This window comes from Spermophilus citellus, assembly GCF_964194105.1.
Source record: "Spermophilus citellus genome assembly, chromosome: 17".
Lineage (NCBI taxonomy): Eukaryota > Metazoa > Chordata > Mammalia > Rodentia > Sciuridae > Spermophilus > Spermophilus citellus.
The window spans coordinates 28,063,349-28,083,419 of record NC_138199.1 but is presented as its reverse complement, the minus strand read 5'-3'; the positions used below and the strand labels follow the sequence as shown (position 1 = coordinate 28,083,419).

Sequence of the window (20,071 nt, the reverse complement as noted above, 5' to 3'; positions counted from 1 at the left end):
TACTTTACGTTGGATAGTGAGTTGCATGTGTACTGAGGGGTGGCTACCTAGCATACAAAAATTGGGTGGAGCTAGGCGTGGTGGTGCAGGGTAATCCCAGTGGCTCAGGGGGTAGAGGCAGGAGGATCTCAAGTTCAAAGCCATCTCAGCAATTTAGCCAAGCGTTAAGCAACCCAGTGAGACCCTATCTCTAAATAAAATACAAAATAGGGCTGGGGTGTGTGGCTCAGTAGTCAAGTGGCCCTGAATTCAATCCCTGGTAAACCCCCCCCCAAAAAAAAAATTGGGTGGAAAAAAATTGGATGAATGGATGCTTATGAGTGTAATAAAATTGTGTATTTTATATTGTATATGTATATACACATACATATATTCTGTCATATATGTGTATTTCCTAGCATCATCTTAAGATCATTACGACTGCTGTGTATGTGTTTATCTCTCCTGATTCCCCAGTTAGAATAGGGAATTTTAGGATCTGGGCCATTCCTGTGTGTATTTCTCACTAAGTGCTACAAACACTTAGAATAGTGTGTGCATGCTGTGGAAACTCAGTAAATAAATGGTGAATTTATATTTTTAGCCAAATTCTATTCGGAAGAAACATTTTGGTATAAAATGTAGGAGATCATTGAACTAAATTAGGTTTTCTGAATAGGAGGTTGAAGCTTTAGAGATGCAATGTGCATATAAAGAAACTCATCTAATACTGCAGAGCAGCCACACAGGCTTGGGCAAGGCTTCACAGGACCACTCACCTATGTTGCTTATTTGTTTTTTGGTACTGGAGATCAGCCCAAGAGTGCTCTACCACTAAGCTACATCCCCAGCCTTTTTTTCTTTTTAATTTTGAGAAAGGGTCTTGAACTTGCATTTCCAGTTCTTCTGCCTCAGCCTCCTGAGTCACTAGGGTTACAGGTGTGTGCCACCCACTTACCTATCTTGACCAAAAACTGATTCTTGCCTTTTGCTAACTAAATGGCATCCTATAGATTTGTTCTAGACTCTTTCTTCCTGTGGTGGTGTTTTGAGCTGATGCATTTGTGATAGGTGTCCTTCACCTCCCACATTTGTCTTCTTTTTATTTAAAAAAAAAAATTATTTAGTTGTAGATGAACACACAGTATCTTTATTTATTTTTATGTGGTGCTGAGGATTGAACCCAGTACTTCACCATTGTGAGGAAAGCACTTTACCACTGAGCTATAGCCTCAGCCCCCCACATTTGTCTTCTAGATCCTTTACCATCTAGTCTTTTTTTTTGGGGGGGGGCGGTGCTGGAGGTATAACCTATGGCGTGTCTTATACTGGATTAGTGAGCTATATCCTTAGCCCCTGCTTTTCTTTTCTTATGAGACTAATGACTTGCCATTAGTTTTCCCAGTCAAGAAAGTTGATTTTCTTTCTCTGGCCCATTATCTTGACCATTGATGCAAGGGAAAGTTTTTGGAGGGTGAATCTCAGAAAGTGTTTTGTGCATACATTACCATTGTTATCTTCACCTTAGAGCTTAAGTCAGCAGATGGATTCCTGAACTACTGTGTGCTAATCCTTCCTTCCAAATGGCTTTCCTGGCCTCTTGTTTCAGTCTGTCTGATTGCATATCTCTCAGACACTGTAAAGGAAAAACTTTGCCTTTCATTTTATATATTTGACAATGGTACATCAGCAATAAGAATTATTATAAAACTTTATTATAAAAGTTCAATCAAATCATTTTTTTGTGTTTGTAAAGGTTCTACTGCATCTAAGGCTTTTGGTGCTCCAAAGACATTTGGAAAACCTGGAGGAACCAGCCTATCATATCCTTCTGGGGGGACGCAGTCCAAAGTAGTACCCATTGCCAGCCTCACCCCTTACCAGTCCAAGTGAGTTGATGCATAGGTCAAGTACAGAATGTAGTTACAAAATGGTATAGGAAGTTATTGTGAGCTCTAGTGTGACTTAGTTGTGAACAGTCACCACACATAGAGTGGGTTTCTTTATTCTGAGGGGAGGAGAGTACAAATTACAACAAACTTTAACTTTTCTATCAAAAAGAATAACATAAACAGCAATCTGCCATAGCCTGTGAGGTTTCATTCATTTTTGAAGAATTTAAAATTTAAAATATTTACTGCTTGAAGAATAGATCATTAGGCTTGTGAATAAAAATAAATATTTGTGCTAATTCAGAAGGCATTTTATCTCATATAAGTAAGTGACTTTTGGTCTAAAAATTGTTGCTATAATTTAGTTTGGCTAAGATAATCTGTACTATTTGTATTAATCACGTAAATATACCCTGAACATGTATTTGTTTTATGTGACTTTTTTTCCATTGAAAATTAGTTCTTTTTCTAGAATTCTTTCAGATATGCATTTATTTATTCTTCAATATTTGGTAATATAGATAAAATTAATTCCCCTGTGAAATTGTAAGTAAGGAACCCAGTATGCCCAGCACCTGCTTTTAAGATGGGTACTAGGCTTGGGTCTTGTCTCTTGGGCCCTGCCCCTCCCTCCCTTCTTTTTTGTTCATCCCAGAAGTGGTGATGGAACCAGGGGCACTCTACCAATGAACTGTACCCATATCCTTTTTGATTTTGTATTTTGAGACAAAAGTCTCACTAAGTTGGGGGATTTTTTATCTCAAATTTGTTATATTCCTTACTTAGCTTCCTGAGTTGCTAGGATTGTGGGAATATGCCACCACGCCCAGCTTAATGGGCTTTTTCAAGGTCATACAGCTTCAGTGTGTTTTCTTTTGGTGGTCCACAGACACAATGTTCTGTGGCTTATGTTTATAATTGGCATGCATTAGAAATGAAACAGGAGTTTGATACTGGTTATATCAGTTCCCAAAACTGAAAATAGTGGCAAAATGTAATTGCTGGTATTACTGCATTTTTTAGGTTAGATCCTTCCATTAAGGGAAGATTGTTGCCTTGGTGATGGCTTTTGGAGAAGGCAGAGAGTTTATACATTTACTTACTTGACAGAAGAATGATTTAGTGTTAAATCACCTTGTATGTTTTACTCTTTGTCTATCCTATAAACTGTCAAATCTGTATATCATCTTGGGGTTTAATTAGCTGGATTAAAATACAGCTGACATTGACAAATGGAATATGCATAAGATAAGAAAGGCCATAGGAAGATGATTTCTTACTTCATCTTTATTCCAAGTAAGACACCAAACACTAATGTGACCTGTTTGGTTTTTAGGTGGACTATTTGTGCTCGTGTTACCAACAAAAGTCAGATCCGTACCTGGAGCAATTCTCGAGGAGAAGGGAAACTTTTCTCTATAGAACTGGTTGATGAAAGTGTGAGTATATGCCAAGTGGATCTTAGGCTGAGCTCTGCTGGCCTATGTGGTAGAGATGTGGTTTTCCTTCTGTTTTGCTTCTTAGATGCTATCTGGGGTAGAGGGTTAAAGATCATACATAAAATCCTTGAATTTAAAGGAAAGCATTTGTTGTGTTAGAAATTAGTTTTCTAAATTATAAGTTGCCTCACGGGTACAAAAAAACCTGAGATGTTCTGTCTGATTTGCTGGAAGCTTAGTTGAAGCCTTAGGATGTAATATCTACTAATAAGCAAATTGGGGCTTTGACCCCCAACAAAAGGCAGGCAATAAGCCACCTTGTATAGTGAACGGTGTGTGGGGAAATGGGTTCTGTCTGGGCAGTATGTCTATATGCCTTATTTAAATGAAACAGAACCCTGATAGTAGGACAAAATTCCTGAGCCATGGAATCTTAAGTTTTGATAACTGATTTGCCCATAGTTTTGTTTATAATGGCTAAATTATACTTTTAAGTATTCTTTTCAAACTGCTGCATATTTCCTATTGGCTTGAACCCCCAAAAGTGAGGGGAAAGAATAATTTATTTTCTTCTCTTTTATGGAAGATAGTGTAATTATTATCAAAAAACTAATTTTCTGCAAGTTGTTCCACTAATCTGCAGTTGGCTAAAATTCCAGCATTTATTTTTTCTTATTCTGTAACTTTTTTTTTTCTTTCCCCCCTTGGTGGTACTGGGGACTTGCCGCAGTCTGGCTGGGCACAATTCAGGAGCCATTTGTCAAAAGAAACTAACTTTATTTGTAGATGGAAGTTTGCTGGGGCCCCTTTGGCTTTGGCTCTCAACAGGGACTGAACCTGTGGGCACTCTACCATTGAGCTATATTCCCAGCTTTTTTATTTTGAGACAAGTTGTCACTAAATAGCGCAACCTGGCCTTAAACTTGTAATCCTCCTGCCTCAGCCTCCCAAGCAGCTGAGATTACAGGTGTGCTCCATCATGCCTGGCCATCTGTATGTAACATTTTGATTGACTGAAAAATAAATGTGAAAATCAAATCACAAGCAACTTAAAAATATTTCTTGAGTGACATTTTGGTAGTGATTGCTGAATGTGAAGTAATTCATCACCTAGGTTGCAAGTGTGAGAAGCTGTTGAATCATCCTAGTTCAGCATCCTTCCTGTGGACTTCAGTTGTGTCCTTAGTATCTAAAAATTATTTATTATCAGAATATTAAACGTGTCATTGTTTTGTTTTAAGTTTCTAACTTGAGGTTAGAAAGCATGATTAAAGCATGATTATAGGATCAGCTAGTTGAACTCTTGTTTAGTCAGCAGATGGCTTAAGTATGATTTAAGATGTGGGTTTCTGGTATATATTCAGCCTTCTCAATCAATGGTCCATTTTGTGCTTGTGCCACTGCTCAGAGGTCTTTTTGTTTGTTTGTTTGTTTGTTTGAAACTGGGGATTGAACTCAAGGGCACTTAACCACTGAGCCATATCCTCAGCCCATTTTTGTATATTATTTAGAGACAGGGTCTTGCTGAGTTTCTTAGCATCTCACTGAATTGCTAAGATTGGCTTTGAACTAGGGATCCTCCTACTTCAGTCTCCCGAGCCACTTCACATTCCGCAATCACTACCAAAAATGTCACTCAAGAAATATTTTTAAGTTGCTTGTGATTTGATTTTCACATTTATTTTTCAGTCAATCAAAATGTTACATACAGATGGCCAGGCATGGTGGAGCACACATGGTGGAGTTACAGGCATGTGCCACTGTGCTCAGCTCAAAGGTGTCATCTTGATGCTAAAGTGGCCTGCCTTTTCATTGGTTGAACTCAAGTGTCAAACACCACAATCCTAATCTACCCTCACTTGCTTCTACAGGGTGAAATCAGAGCTACTGCATTCAATGAACAAGTGGACAAGTTCTTTCCCCTTATTGAAGTTAACAAGGTACGAAAGTGTTGATTTAAAATTGATGCAGTTGGGTGGTACAGTGAGAACAAGGAGACGCCCCTTCATTGGAGGGCAGTAAAGGGTTTTTATGCCCAATTTGATAAATTATCTTGCATTCAGTGGCTTGGCTTCTTTTACAGGTGTATTATTTCTCAAAAGGCACCCTGAAGATCGCTAATAAACAATTCTCTGCTGTTAAAAATGACTATGAAATGACTTTCAATAATGAGACTTCTGTCATGCCTTGTGAAGATGATCATCATTTACCTACGGTTCAGTTTGATTTCATAGGGATTGGTGACTTAGAGAATAAGCCTAAAGACTCACTTGTAGGTAAGTCCAAATATGAGAGAAAAAGAGTGGTGATGATCAGTTTTATTTGCAGTATATGGGGAGCTTAAAGACTTACAAGCTTGGGCTGGGAATGTGGCTCAAGCGGTAGCGCGCTCATCTGGCATGCGTGCGGCCCAGGTTCGATCCTCAGCACCACATACCAACAAAGATGTTGGGTCCGCCGAGAACTAAAAAATAAATATTAAAAATTCTCTCTCTCTCGCTCGCTCGCTCTCTCTTCTCTCATTCTCTCTTTAAAAAAAAAAAAAAAAAGACTTACAAGCTTGTCATTAAGCCTTGGTCATGTTATAATGGGAGCCTTGGGGGCTGGGGATGTGGCTCAAGCGGTAGCGCGCTCGCCTGGCATGCGTGCGGCCCGGGTTCGATCCTCAGCACCACATACCAACAAAGATGTTGTGTCCACCAATAACTAAAAAATAAATATTAAAAATTCTCTCTCTCCTCTCTCACTCTCTCTTTAAAAAAAAAAATTACTCAAAAGTTTAAGAAGAAAATAAATATTCAACTGCAATGTCATCTCCCAGGAAAAATATAATTTAAGCTGATGCTTTTCCCTAAAATCTTTTTTTATTTTTGCACTAGAAATGGGAGCCTTGACCTCTTTTAAAACTTTGTTTTTGTGCTTTAGACATAATTGGGATCTGCAAGAGCTATGAAGATGCTACTAAAATCACAGTAAAGTCAACCAACAGAGAAGTTTCTAAAAGAAATATCTATTTAATGGACATGTCAGGGAAAGTGGTGAATGCTACTCTGTGGGGAGAAGATGTAAGTACTTGACGCTTAGTAGAATGCTCCACAGGTTGGCTGTCTTGTCCTGTAAGTTGTGGGGCTTTGGTCATGTGGATGTCAAAGGGTTGTACTGTCGCAATTATTTGAAATCTTTTCTTTTACTTTTGTGGAATGTACTATGATTTCAGCTTTCTCTGGTTAAAATGTTCTTTCCTATAACACTAGGAAAGAAATGATAGATTAGTTTTTATATATCACTGAGCAGATTTGTTTGAGGTCTATCTTGTATAGATTTTGTATACATTGATTATATTCACTCTACTGTTGACTGTTTTCTATAAAAAATACTTTGCATGTTCTTGCTGGTGACATTTTTGTGCATTTGGTGTTCATTTGGCAGGCTGACAAGTTTGATGGTTCTAGACAGCCCGTGATGGCCATTAAAGGAGCCAGAGTTTCCGATTTTGGTGGACGGAGCCTTTCCGTATTGTCTTCAAGTACTATCATTGTGAATCCTGACATCCCAGAGGCCTATAAGCTTCGTGGATGGTAGGTTTTATAGGACTAAACTAAGATGAATTATTTAGTCTAGGCTTGGAGAAGAATGGGTTACCATCAGTATGTGAGTTCTTTGCCAACTAAAAGGCTTCACTATTAAATGTAGCCGTTTCCATATTTCCTGGTGGTGTTACACCTTCTGAGAGAATGATTTTAAAGCCCTTAAACTGACAAGCCCATAATCCATGACAAACCTGGACAGTCCAGGGAGGCTGTTAGAATGTGAGTACTATATGCTGACCTCCATCCTGCCAAAAAAGGGTACCAAACTGTAGCAGCAATGTGGGGAAGGACTGCGTGAGGGCAGGACTGCATGCTTATACCATGAGCTACAGGGGTCTGGCATGAAGAGAGAATGTACTTTCTTACTCTGTGGACTCTCTGGTGTCAGTCACATCTCTAGTATTACTTGGACTCTGGTAAAGCATGGTGGAACATTGGGATTTTTGTTGGCATTATATTGCTATTCCCAAAGCACTCAAGGACTGAGGAGAGCCTATTGAAATCTCCTCACAATATCTAGCTTTTTAAGGCATTAAGACTCTACTATAAAAGAGCACTTCACCCTGAAACATGGTATGCAAGAATTGATGCGGTCAGGGAAAACACTTTAACTAGCCCAGGCTTAAATAATTTGTATAGCTGGTCACAGGGGCATGTGTGTCAGTTTCCAGCTGTGTCTTAGGGTTTAAGTGACTTCAGAATTGGCTCATATTTCATACTCCTCACTTTGTTTTGAGTCTAATGTGAACCAGTAGTGTAGTATTTAAGTAGTTTCAGGCAATGTATTTGGAGTGTTCATGTCACTTTAGCCATCCCCATGAGTACAGTCCACATATATCTATTTAACTATTCTGGTAGCTGGCATTGTATTATAAGGCAGAGCCCATTATAGTATGACTAGAAATAACCACAGCTTCAGTTTGTTCTTGTTGCTTGATTTGCTTTCCAGCTCTGGAGTTCGACCCCAGGTTAATTGTGTGCCCACATTTAAGGTGTTCATATTTCACTTGTCAATAACTGTGATCCCTGGCAACATAAAAAGACATGGCTGTCCCCAGAACAAAATAACTTGGCATTGATCAAAGAGAAGTTTGGTGCACATACCCCACATAGGCAAGGATTAGTGATGTTTAGATCTTGACTCTAACAAAGTGGAATTTTTATTGTAAGAAGGGCTGCCTCTCTCCTTGCTCTGTTGACTCCTGATGAGCTGTCTTTGGTGGCAAATGTCTCCTTGGAGTTTTTGAAACCGTAAACTTGTGTAGCTAGTAGTGGTGAAACAGATTTATGGACCTTGCTGTGCCTCTGTGATGGATTTAGCTGCTTACCTGACAGAATGAGAAGGCAATTGTCTGCAGCTTAGGGCAACATTCATTCTGTAAGATGGTCTCTTTTAGGAAGCCTGTTCTGTACATGGTTAGCTTTTAGTTATCCACCTTTTGGATGATGTTGGGTGTTTTTAATCTCAGACTGACTACTGCCTGCCACAGGTGTGTTTCTGAACCACCTTCTACCTGGTCTCCTTTCCTTCACATCACCTAATAGGTAATCAGGAAGTATGATGAATTTTAATAATGATTTCAATACAAATTAAGTTTAAATTGGCATAAGTAAAATATCACTAAGAAAGTAATTTCAAAAAAGAAAAGGAGATAATGCCTTCTGTTAGATTACTTTGGGTTATATAATTGTTGAAACTCTATCAGGCTTTAGAAGTTTTCTATCATAGAAATGTTTTTTGACTAACTTATTCCAACATGTTAACTGCCCCTTTTCATACTAAATACATTTCAGTGATGATAAAAATGCGTCTGCAGCCATTGGCACACATCTGTAATCCCAGCAATTCAGGAGGCTGAGGCAGGAAGATCTCAAGTTCAAAACCAGCCTCAGCAATTTAGGGAGACCCTGTCTCAAAATAAAAAATGGACCGGGGATGTTGCTCAATGGTAAAGCATCTCTGGGTTCCATCTCCAGTAACAACAACAACAAAAAAGGCATCTGCCAACTGAGATGAGCATTAGTAGCCCAAAGGATTACACCATAGATCCCCATTATTACTTTCTCTTTTTGACTTTGTGTGTTACTGTTTTGAGGCTGTAGCCCAGCCACTCTTGATATGCATGGCTAGTTTAGAAAGAGGGTCTATGGTACTTTGGCACTGTTTGTTTTGATCACTGGGGGGCATCAAAGCAAATGAGATAACAAAGGACATTTGGTTTCTTCTGTAGACTTAGGGTACAGTAGAAGATACTGATTTGAGTCCATATGACCATGACTGATGTGAAAGTTGGGTGCCGGGGCAGAGAGCTTATGTCTGGTATATAGAAACAGGTGGCACATTTGAAAAGTACATAAAGTGCCTGTCCTTCCCACTGGGGCTATAGCTTAATGGCTGTAGCTCAGTGGCAGAACACTTGCCTATCTTGTGGGGAGCACTGGATTCGATTCTTAGCACCACACAAAAAGGAAACAAAGGCATGCTGGTCATCTACAACTCAAAAAATAATAATAAGGGCTGGGGATGTGGCTCAAGCGGTAGCGCGCTCGCCTGGCATGCGTGCGGCCCGGGTTCGATTCTCAGCACCACATACAAACAAAGATGTTGTGTCCGCCGATAACTAAAAAATAAATATTAAAATTCTCTCTCTCTCTTTCTCTCTCTCCCTCTCTCACTCTCTCTTAAAAAAAAAAATAATAAAAAAGAAGTGCCTGTCCTTGTTTTTTTTTTCAGGTTTGACTCAGAAGGACAAGCCTTAGATGGTGTTTCCATCTCTGATCTGAAGAGTGGAGGAGTAGGAGGAAGCAACACCAACTGGAAAACCTTGTATGAGGTTAAATCAGAGAATCTGGGCCAAGGTGACAAGGTATCTTGTTCCTCACATTCACAAGATCATAGAAAATGTGTACAAAGGGATGAGTTTTGAAATGTGGTTTGTCTTGAAATCTGGTTTCTGATCAGAGCCATAATTCTTACCCAGAGCTCCCTGCCCAGAGGGTGACACAGTGGTTGAGAGTCACCACCAGAGTGAAGGGGCTGTGCTTGCAAATAGGAATATGTTGTGGCCCCCTAGTATGTTGAGGCAGAAAATGTGAAAACCTCTTCGAGGGATCCTGAGTAAGTGGTAATAACCAAGCTTTGTATAATATGAACTGACTTCACATCCACATTTCTTTTCTGCAAATCAAAGTATCACATATCATGGAGACATTTTTTGAACAGAGCATTAGTCAGACTCAGTGTCAAGTGTCCAGCAGTTCCCATATGCTTTAACCTCTCATAGGCTGAGAGGACTGGCTCTGGTATTTGACTTAGTTGCAGCTTTCCTTTCAAGGTTTGTACTTAATGACCGCTATCCCATCTTGATCTAACCTGTTGTGTCAGTAAAGTATTTAAATCATTTATTTCTCTTTTATGCTTCCCCAAATAGCAATCCCTGCTCCTTTCTTGTCATCATATACAATTTAGGTTTTAGTCTCTTATTGTTTCATTTCACCATACACCCCATCCATCATTGTCATGAACAGCAACTTATGACACTGTTATATAATATCTTGATAATGAAACATTGGACAAAGCTGTGTTGTCCTGTCACCCAAATTCTTTCTTAACTTAAAGGTAGACAATATGTAATAGTAAATCGGACATATAGGGCTGGGGATGTGGCTCAAGTGGTAACACGCTCACCTGGCATGCGTGGGGCGCTGGGTTCGATCTTTAGCACCAAATAAAAATAAAATAAAGATGTTGTGTCCACCGAAAACTAAAAAATAAATATTAAAAAGTTCTCTCTCTCTCTCTCTCTCTCTCTGAAAAAAAGAAAAGAAAAAAAAGAAAGAAACAAAGAAATCAGACATATAAAATACCTGTCTATACCTAGACTTCCAAGTATAACCCACAAATACAGAAAACCACATGCATGCTGGGCATGTGCTCTACTGTTAGGCTCATTCCCAGCCATAGAACTATCTAAACTGGGTACTAGCCCTGGCTCACCCACGTTGTATTGCCTCTTTTGGTCTGAGATATCATAAAGACACGGGGATGCTGACCTGACTCTGAGTTCAGGGTACACCCAGAGTCAACTGCTACCTGCCAGTACTAAGATCTGAGATCCTCTGTGGGGTGCTAAAAGAAAAGACAAATATCAACAAAAATCCCCAAAACAAGACTTATCCCTTGCTAGATTTACTCATTCATGATTTCTTTGCTTAAAAGGCACATCTCTTAGGCACTGGTATTTTTGTATTCTACTGAATGACTCAGACCAGGGGTTGGCAAACAAGGCCTAGGGTCTTTTCTAACCTGCCACCTATTATAAAGTTTTAATGGAATATAGCCATATGCTTCCATCTACATGCTAACCATGGATCTTCTTGCCCCATAATAGCAGGGTTGAGTAGTTGCAATAGACTGTATTATTGAATAGTTCATTAGGCCTAAAATATTCACTGTCCAACTTTTTTTTTTAATATTTATTTTTCAGTTGTAGTTGGAAACAATACTTTTATTTTATTGATTTATATGTGGTGCTGAGGATTGAACCCAGGGCCCCTAATGTGCTAGGCAAGTGCTCTACCTCTGAGCCACAACCCCAGCCCTCACTGTTCAGCTTTTAGCAGAAAAAAATCTAGCTTTATCTCTGGCCTAGACAAAGATAAAGGTGAATCTAGGGCCTAGAAATCACAGTCCTTGATTTTCATGTGGGAGGATTGGCTAATCATAGCTGCATTAGATTTTTGTGATCTATATTAGTCTATTTCCTAGATTTGTAGCCTCTAGAGGGTCTGAAGCTAAGGAGGAACAAGTTTTGTCTTGCCTATAATCTTCAAAGATGAAAACAATGTCAGTTTTAATTAATTAATTGAGTCTAATTTAGAATGTATTCTTGTGTTGATAAGGAATTATATGCTTTAGAACTTGGTTTACTACCTTTGTGGGTTTTGTAAGCAGTACAAATTATTTCTGAATTATTCAGAGTGCATGATTCCTTGTACTCACTTTGTGAGCTTAAGAATTTGAGTACATGTATGTAGGCTTTGAGCCACTTGTATGTAGGCTTTGAGCTGCCGTTGAGTCCAGTCCTGAACGTAGGCTTGGTGCTCAGTGTCCCATTGTCATTCTTTTCTTCTGAAGGCAGACTATTTTAGCTCTGTGGCAACAGTGGTGTATCTTCGAAAAGAGAACTGTATGTACCAGGCTTGCCCAACTCAGGACTGCAATAAGAAAGTGATTGACCAACAAAATGGATTGTACCGCTGTGAAAAGTGCGACAGTGAATTTGCCAATTTTAAATACCGCATGATCTTGTCGGTAAGTAGAATTGGTAGATGAGAAGCAATGTGATATTTTTTGAGTCATTTCCACGTGCCAGGCACTGTGGATACAACAGAAGAAACAAGATCGTTCATGGTAGGAAGCTTACAGATGAGTAAGTGCTGAAGAGCTTATTACTGTTCTATAAATAAGGAAGGAAGGGCCTTTCACTCAACTGAATAGCAGTCTGTTTTCAGCTACTAAAAGCTTTTTTTTTTTTTTTTTAATGCCAGAAAGTTATGTTGAGATGCCCTGGCTGATTTCAGTCTTCTGTGCATGTCATACAGCTTACAGTATTGGTGGCACTCACCTGCTAACAGTTATGAAGATAAATTAATTTGAAATGACATTTCTGGAGAGCAATAATTGTACTCATACAGCCAGTGCCTCTATTTAGTTATTTTTCTTATGGATAATTTGTTCTTCTAGCCATGGTAGGAATGTGACTGTGTGCTCCTATGGGATTGTTGCTTTTTTGTATTGTAAAGATTGTTCATTTTTCTTTCATGACAGTAACTGGTAATGATACAATAAAACAGGCACTCTTGCATTTTTCCACACAATGATTTGGCAATAATGTATCAGAAGCCTTAAAAATGTTTATATTTCCTGTCAGGAAGTTGGAAGGCTGAGGCAGGAGGATTGCAAGTTTGAGGGTAGCCTTGTCAACATAGTAAGAACCTTTCTCAGATTTTTTTTTTTTTTTTTTTTGGTGGTGCTGGGGATTGAACCCAGGGCCTTGTGCATTCGAGGCAAACATGATTTTTTTTAGAATTTAAAAATAAATAAATAAAAAATAAAAAAGTGCCAGGGACATAGTTCGGAGACATAGGCATCAATCCCCAAGACCACAAGGAAAAAAAAAAAACTTTAGTTCATAGCACATTGCATCTGGAGGTGACCTAGATTCCATGTGCCTGAGTTTGCATCTGGAGGAGAGTTTGGTTAGGCTCAGTCCCCACTGAGCTCTGAAATCACTCATCCACAGCCTCCATATTAAACTCCTTTCTATATCTTTCACAGTTTTTAGGATATAGTATAGGTGCCCCTTAACTTAAATGGATTACATCCTGATAAATCCACGTATGTGGAAAATATTCTAAGTTGAAAATTCATTTACTATACTTATCAAACATCATAGCTTAGCCTTAGCCTTACCTACCTTAAACAAGCTCAGAACATTTTTAATAGCCTATAGCTGGGCAAAATCATGCAACACAAAGCCTGTTTGGTTCCCCCCTCCCCCAAATTGATTGATTGATTGATGAGGATTGAACCCAGGGGCACTGAGCTACACTCCAACCTTTATTTTGAGGGAGGGTTTTGTTTGGTTGCTGAGGCTGGCCTCTAACCTGTGACCCTCCTCCCTCAACCTCCCAAGCTGAGGGATTGCAGGTGTACATCACCACACTCGGTTTACAAAACCCGTTTTATGATTAAAGTCTTGAATCTCATATAATTTATTGAATACTGAACTTAATATGGAAGACAATTATTGAATGGTTATGATTTTTGCATAAGGTGAAAATTATTAAGTCAAATCACCCTAAGTTGGCAACTATATCTATATGTAACAGTAATATTTTTTCTCTTGGAAATCATTTTAATGAGTGGAAAAAGTTAATCTCTCACTTTCAGTGTGTCTTTTATTATTTATTTGTTGAAATAATAAAATTATGTGTTTTAGGCAAATATTGCAGATTTTCAAGAAAATCAGTGGGTGACTTGTTTCCAGGAGTCTGCTGAAGCTATCCTCGGACAAAACGCTGCTTATCTTGGGGAATTAAAAGAGAAGGTTAGCCACATATTTTATTATAGCTGTAATTATTCTCATAACAATGAGCACTTTTTTGCTGTTTAATATTTTTTTGGTTTCCTAATTTTGGGTGTTATATATCATTTCTTAGTCTGGTGGTTATTTGTTATCACATCTGATTTTTTTCTAATTTTGTCCATTTTGAATGTGTATAACAATGAGGTAATGAAACAGGTGTATAAAAAAAGCTTTACTGGGCTGGGGATGTGGCTCAAGAGGTAGCGCGCTCGCCTGGCATGCGTGCGGCCCGGGTTCGATCCTCAGCACCACATACAAAGATGTTGTGTCTGCCAAAAACTAAAAAATAAATATTTAAAAAAAAAAAAAAAGCTTTACAAATAAGGCACCTTTTTTGGGAAAGGGTTACTGGGGATTAAACACAGAGACGATTAACCACTGAGCTACATCCCCAGTTCTTTTTATTTTTAACTTTAAACACAGTCTAAGTTGCTTAGTGTCCCACTAAGTTGCTGAGGCTGGCTTTGAACTTGCAATCCTCCAGCCTCAGCCTCCCAAATCACTGCGATTATAGGCATGTGACACCAGGCCTGACAAAGTAAAGCACCTGTTTATTCCATGTAGATACTATGTGTGCTTCTTATCACTCAAATTTGGATGGTAAATAACCTTTTGTGCCTTTTTAATATAATAAATGCCTTCCAGAACATTTGAGTCAAATTCTGTTTTAAATGCACACATGAAGTGCTTGCTATTAAAGATCATCAGATATAATTCTTAGTATTTACATTGTATTAGATATTAAAAGTAATCTAGAGATGATGTAAAGTGTATGGGAGTATGTTCATAGGTTCTATGTAAATACTATGCTGCTTTATTTGAGGAACTTGAGTATCCTTTGGTATTTGTTTGAGGGGAGGTCATGGAACAGGGAGGGAGACTGGTACTCTAGAGTGTTGAAATTTTTAATAAAATTCTGCTTAAATGGTTTTATGTGATGAAACATCACTTGTAAGTCGTTTCTCAGTAATTTCAAGTGGGGCTGGGGGGGCATGATAATTCAGAAGGTACAGTGGCTACTTAAGAGGCTGAGTCATGAGGACGGAAAATTCAAAACCAACCTAGGAAACTTAGTAAGACCCTGTCTCAAAAAATAAAAAGCTGGAGGATATAGCTCAGTGATAGAGCACCTACCTACCATGTGCAAGAACCTGGTTCAGTCCCTAGCAACACACACACACACACACGCACGCACACACATGCTCTTATACAAGTAATCCAGTAGTTTCCATGTGTAGTTGTTTTTTTTTTTTTTTTTTTTTTTTTTTTTTAAGAGAGAGAGGAAAGGGGGAGAGAGAGAGAGAGAATTTATTTATTTATTTATTTATTTATTTTAGTTCTCGGCGGACACAACATCTTTGTTGGTATGTGGTGCTAAGGATCGAACCCGGGCCGCACGCATGCCAGGCGAGCGCGCTACCGCCTGAGCCACATCCCCAGCCCTTGTTTTTGTTTTTGTTTTTTTGGTGGTACTGGGGATTGAACTCAGGGCCTTGTGCATGCAAAGCAAGCACTCTACCAACTGAGCTATATCTCCAGCCCCCATGTGTAGTTTTTTATGTTTCTTTTTTTACAGAATGAGCAGGCATTTGAAGAAGTTTTCCAGAACGCCAACTTTCGATCTTTCACATTCAAAATCAGGGTCAAACTGGAGACCTACAATGTAAGTAAGGTCATCAGAGACAGAAGGGTTAACAGTGGGAAATGACTGCTCCCCAGCAACGTTCGGATATTGGAGTCTTTGAGTGGCCTATTGAATGCCTGACCCACGGCTAAGCACCCTGTATTCATTACTTGTGGAACTTTCCTTGCACTGAGGCACTCTTACCCCAAGGAAACAGACTCAGGTTCAATGTCTTGTTTGAACATCTAGACAGGGAAATGCTGTCTATATGGCCCTTTCTATTAGAATCTGGGTTTTTGTTTGGTTTGGTGTTTTTGTCTGTGTACTAATAAAAAAATGGTAATGTCTATACTAGACTCACAGCTCTTGTAAGTTTAATCAACATATGAAACAAAGGTCACATGTAGTTAAAATTACCTTGAAAATTCCTTTAATTGCCCATGTCCTACGGTTGTGTAGCATGATAAGCAGCTTTCACTGAGCACTGTCAGACACTGTCCTACATCCTTTACATGTGTTGTCTCACTTGATCCTCACAGTACCCCCTGTGGTGCCCCCATTTAGCCAATGAAAAATGCAGGCATGCTGAGATTGAGTCTCTGGCCTGAAAGTCATGTGCTAGCAAGCAACAGACCTGAGATTCCAACCCAAGCTGTTCGACTTCTAAGCTTTTCTCCTAACCGTTTTTTTAAATATCAGTATATTTAATAATGTACTGAGCACTCGGGAGTGTGAGAGCTGCTAGCTGGACCATGCAACCTCTGGGCGTCACCCTTTCTGCCTCTAAAGGCACTACTCAGTCCCTGGAGATAATATATGAGTGAGAAGGAAGAAGTCTACCAACCTTTGCTAGCTGCAGCATTTAACTCATTCTGTATTATCAGACTTTGGGTGAGATGTTTGTAAGCATTAAATGAGATGGATGTCAAATAGCAGTGTGATATGACAGGAGGGAATGGATTGGGCTAAAGAGGGATTTTAGGGTCACTTAAGTCCCCTCTTGTTACGGATAAGGAAAGTGATCAGAGCTGAGACAGGGCCACCCCCTCTGCTATATGTGCTTTTTCTTTGACAACAGCTCAGCTTTTCTTGAGATGAAAATCAGCTTTCAAACAAGCTGTGTGGCTTTGGGCAAGTCACTTATCCTCTCGGGGCTCCTATTTGCCCCCCTGTAAAAAGAATAAAGACTAGAGATGCCCCTCAAAGCCATTCAGTTAGACTTTGAGGTCTCTGAGTGTTGAGCGCCTGAGGACAGGAAGGAAAGGGCCTGCACAAAGCGGAGATGTTTTGGCCACTGTCCCAGCCCTGAGAATTTTGGGCTAGGCTCTCACACACAGTGTTTTCTTTGTGGGAATTACTGAACTCTGAATCAGTGTGTCTGTTTCCTCCTGCTGGGCTTGTTGAAATCACTGAAGCAAAGCGGGTTATCACCACTGCTCCATGCCAGGGCTTCTATCACTCACAAACCGCTTTTCTCATTTCAAAGGATGAGTCTCGAATTAAGGCCACTGTGATGGACGTGAAGCCCGTAGACTACAGAGACTACGGCAAAAGACTGATCATGAACATCAGGAGAAACGCGGCGATGTAAGAGAGCAGTGCAGCGCTGATTGGGCAGAAGTTTGAAAGCTAAAATGGAGTCAGTCTCGTTCCTACCCCCACATGATAGTCAAGAGTTAGAGCACCTCTGTGGTAGACTGGAAGTTTCCCCTCTGAGTGCCTCATGGGACCCAGGCAAAGGACAAAGTGCTCAGAGGGCTGTAGTGCAAACTCTCAGACCCAGGCCCTCCCTCTGACTTCAGGCTTTTACTGATTTTATTAAAATTTCTTTATCTTCAAGCAGCAATTATGTCACAAGTAATTGACCCTAACTCTGCAAACAGTGAATTAAATTATGTCACTCAAGTTTTGCTTCTCCAGTGGTGACGCCTTCAACTTGGGTTCCTCCTGGGTGGAACCTGGCACGTTGGTGAGGAACCCAGGCATTGAGTCTGTGTGTCTTCCTGGAATTCAAAGCCTCTCTAGAGGTGCCACATCGTCATTAAAGCTTGGAATGGCGGTAGGGTAGAATTATTAATCAAAGGCATATCTTTATATCTGAAGACTATCCTTCCTTCAGGGTTTAATAGATTTAATAGACTGCGTCAGATGGGTCTGATATTAATCAAAATTGTTTCTTGTGAGGATGGCTGATAAGCATTGACTTGCTGTCCCCCAGGGACATGCAGGCAACTACAAAGCATTGCTGGAGTTTTCACTTCAATTAATGCTGCATTTGGTTGGTGAACGACACTGTGTCTACCTGTACATCATTTCTTGTGTTTGTGTGTTTCATTTCTTGATTAAAGCTATGTTAAATAGAAAGGATTTTGAAGAGAAAAAGCCTTTTGTTTCCCTTACTTTGTTTTAATAAACAGTATATTCTATGCATGTGAATCCTACTTTCTTTGAATGCAAAGGGTTCTTGTAACTGGAAAGCAATTAATTAGCCTTCATAATAAATGTTCACTTGGGAGAGATGTTAACTCGTTACAAACTTGGAGATTAGTCCAAGGCCTGGAGATCATTCTTGCTAATGTTTGCAACCCCAAAATGCATCTTTAAAAGAATGAAAACACAAAAAATAAAAGCCATTGTGCCCAAGAATGCTGATGATCTGGCACTTTGGGATTTTATTGATGTTTACACAGCAGTCTAACACCAACCAGGCTTTGAAATGTGTACAGACAGTGAGCCAGTAAGAAAACAGTAATTATGCTACTGGGCTTTTCAGTCAGCAAGAGCATGCTTGCGCTGTGTGTTCCTAATCATATTAATTATCTATCCAGTTGCTGTAACACACCGCTTGGCATTTGCTGCACATGTCTCCAAGTATGCGGGCAGTGTTGCAGTCGGCCTGCAGCTGCGGTCCTGGTTTCTAATTTGTGTAGAAGCAGCATATGGAGGCTTTGTGGACCCCAAGAGTGATGCCACCCTGTCTGTTTCATCCTCAGCTCTCCTTTTTCAAGAGGAAGCAGCCAACCTTAGACTGAAAGACTCCCATTGCTGAGAACAGACAGAATGGCTTCCTTTGAGGCCCACTGAGGGTCGAGATTCATTTCTCCTTACCCTTCCCTCATCTCAGAAGAAGGGAATTGGGTTGCACTTGATTCTCTGGCTGAGGTCTCACCAATATTTAAGGAAACTCTTTTCTGTCTGACCTTGCTGATCAAGCATTGACTAGAAAATTATAGTCTTCAGCGCTGTTTGGGATTGACAAATTGTGGGTTGGAAATGGTAATCTAGCTTTCAGTCCAGTAACCAGTCTTTTATATCTACTATTCCCGACATTCCTCCTTCTCCCCAGCATGTATCTGTCTGCCCAGTGAGGGGGACTGACTAGCAGCTCTACCAGCATGTGTCCAAGGACGCTGGACCAGTCTCCATACTTGGTCCTCGGCCAGTGCAAGGAAAGCAGCATATCTACATGGATGCGATTAGAAATCCAGGGGGAGTGAGAGGGAGGGGGCTCCCTGGAGGGGGCTCCCTGGAGGGAGGATGCTTAACAGATTTCCCTACTAAAAAATCAGATCACCAGCAGAGCAGCCTCAGAAATTGGCTCCACTGTTTTGCTTTTAAGAGATTTAGGTCCCAGAGGGTTGCCTAAGTAGATTCTGGCCCACAGTTCTTAGAATTCTCTTGGATATAGTTTACCTCGAAAGGCCGTTCATGTTGTTCTATTTCTCATCTTTCACTTAGAGATCAATGTTTATTTTGCGTACAGCGTGACATCAGCATTAAACAATTAGGGAAAAAATCTAATCATTTCTCCTTTATTTTAAATGGTCTTGAATTCTCCTCAGTCTCATTGTGAAAAAAAATAAATAAATAAAAAGGTAATAATCTGATTTCTGTCCATATTTTCAGTGTTTTATGCTTTCCATTAAAGCCTTACTAATCTCTAGTGTGCTGTTCTGACTTTTTTTTTTAACTGCAGGGTCAAAACTGCCCTTCTCCCCCAGCTTTTTTTTTTTTCCCTGAGTGGCCTGTCTTTGAAAAGTATAAATAATATTGATCGTGGTATTTAATACGCTAATGAAACCCATAGTTATTGACTACATAATTAATATACTGTCTAAAAGTGAAGTTTGGCAGCCCAGTATATAAAGGTTTATATTGACTTGTGTTTCTTTGGCAATAAGCCTGCCAAGGCTTTATTTATAGAAAATGAAACAGGTTGCTCAGCCTTTCCTCCTTTGCACTTGTTAGAAGGCCACTCCTGATCCTCTAGTAAACTGATTGTTTCCTTCTCTCAAAGAGTGAGTTTGTAGTTGTTTTTTAATCTCCACGTTTTTGTATGGCTTGCTACATCTTAGTCTTATAATCTACTCTGTAGGGAGAATTCTGGCTTTTACAA

At 39.7% G+C, this 20,071-nt stretch overlaps 1 protein-coding gene across 2 annotated transcripts in view; it reads left to right on the top strand.

Annotated features, from left to right (window-relative positions):
- RPA1 (replication protein A1) overlaps nucleotides 1-18,103 on the top strand; it is a 52,704-nt gene extending 34,601 nt beyond the window's left edge. For both annotated transcript variants that reach the window (XM_081270236.1, XM_081270237.1), the window contains 11 exons: nucleotides 1,736-1,868; nucleotides 3,208-3,310; nucleotides 5,182-5,250; nucleotides 5,394-5,586; nucleotides 6,236-6,375; nucleotides 6,740-6,888; nucleotides 9,635-9,767; nucleotides 12,038-12,214; nucleotides 13,905-14,012; nucleotides 15,628-15,714; nucleotides 17,162-18,103. In XM_081270236.1, coding sequence (XP_081126362.1) covers nucleotides 1,736-1,868; nucleotides 3,208-3,310; nucleotides 5,182-5,250; nucleotides 5,394-5,586; nucleotides 6,236-6,375; nucleotides 6,740-6,888; nucleotides 9,635-9,767; nucleotides 12,038-12,214; nucleotides 13,905-14,012; nucleotides 15,628-15,714; nucleotides 17,162-17,266 — 1,397 coding nt within the window. In that variant the 3' untranslated portion in view covers nucleotides 17,267-18,103. The remainder of the gene's footprint in view (nucleotides 1-1,735; nucleotides 1,869-3,207; nucleotides 3,311-5,181; nucleotides 5,251-5,393; nucleotides 5,587-6,235; nucleotides 6,376-6,739; nucleotides 6,889-9,634; nucleotides 9,768-12,037; nucleotides 12,215-13,904; nucleotides 14,013-15,627; nucleotides 15,715-17,161) is intronic.
- The last annotated feature ends 1,968 nt before the right edge of the window (nucleotides 18,104-20,071 follow it).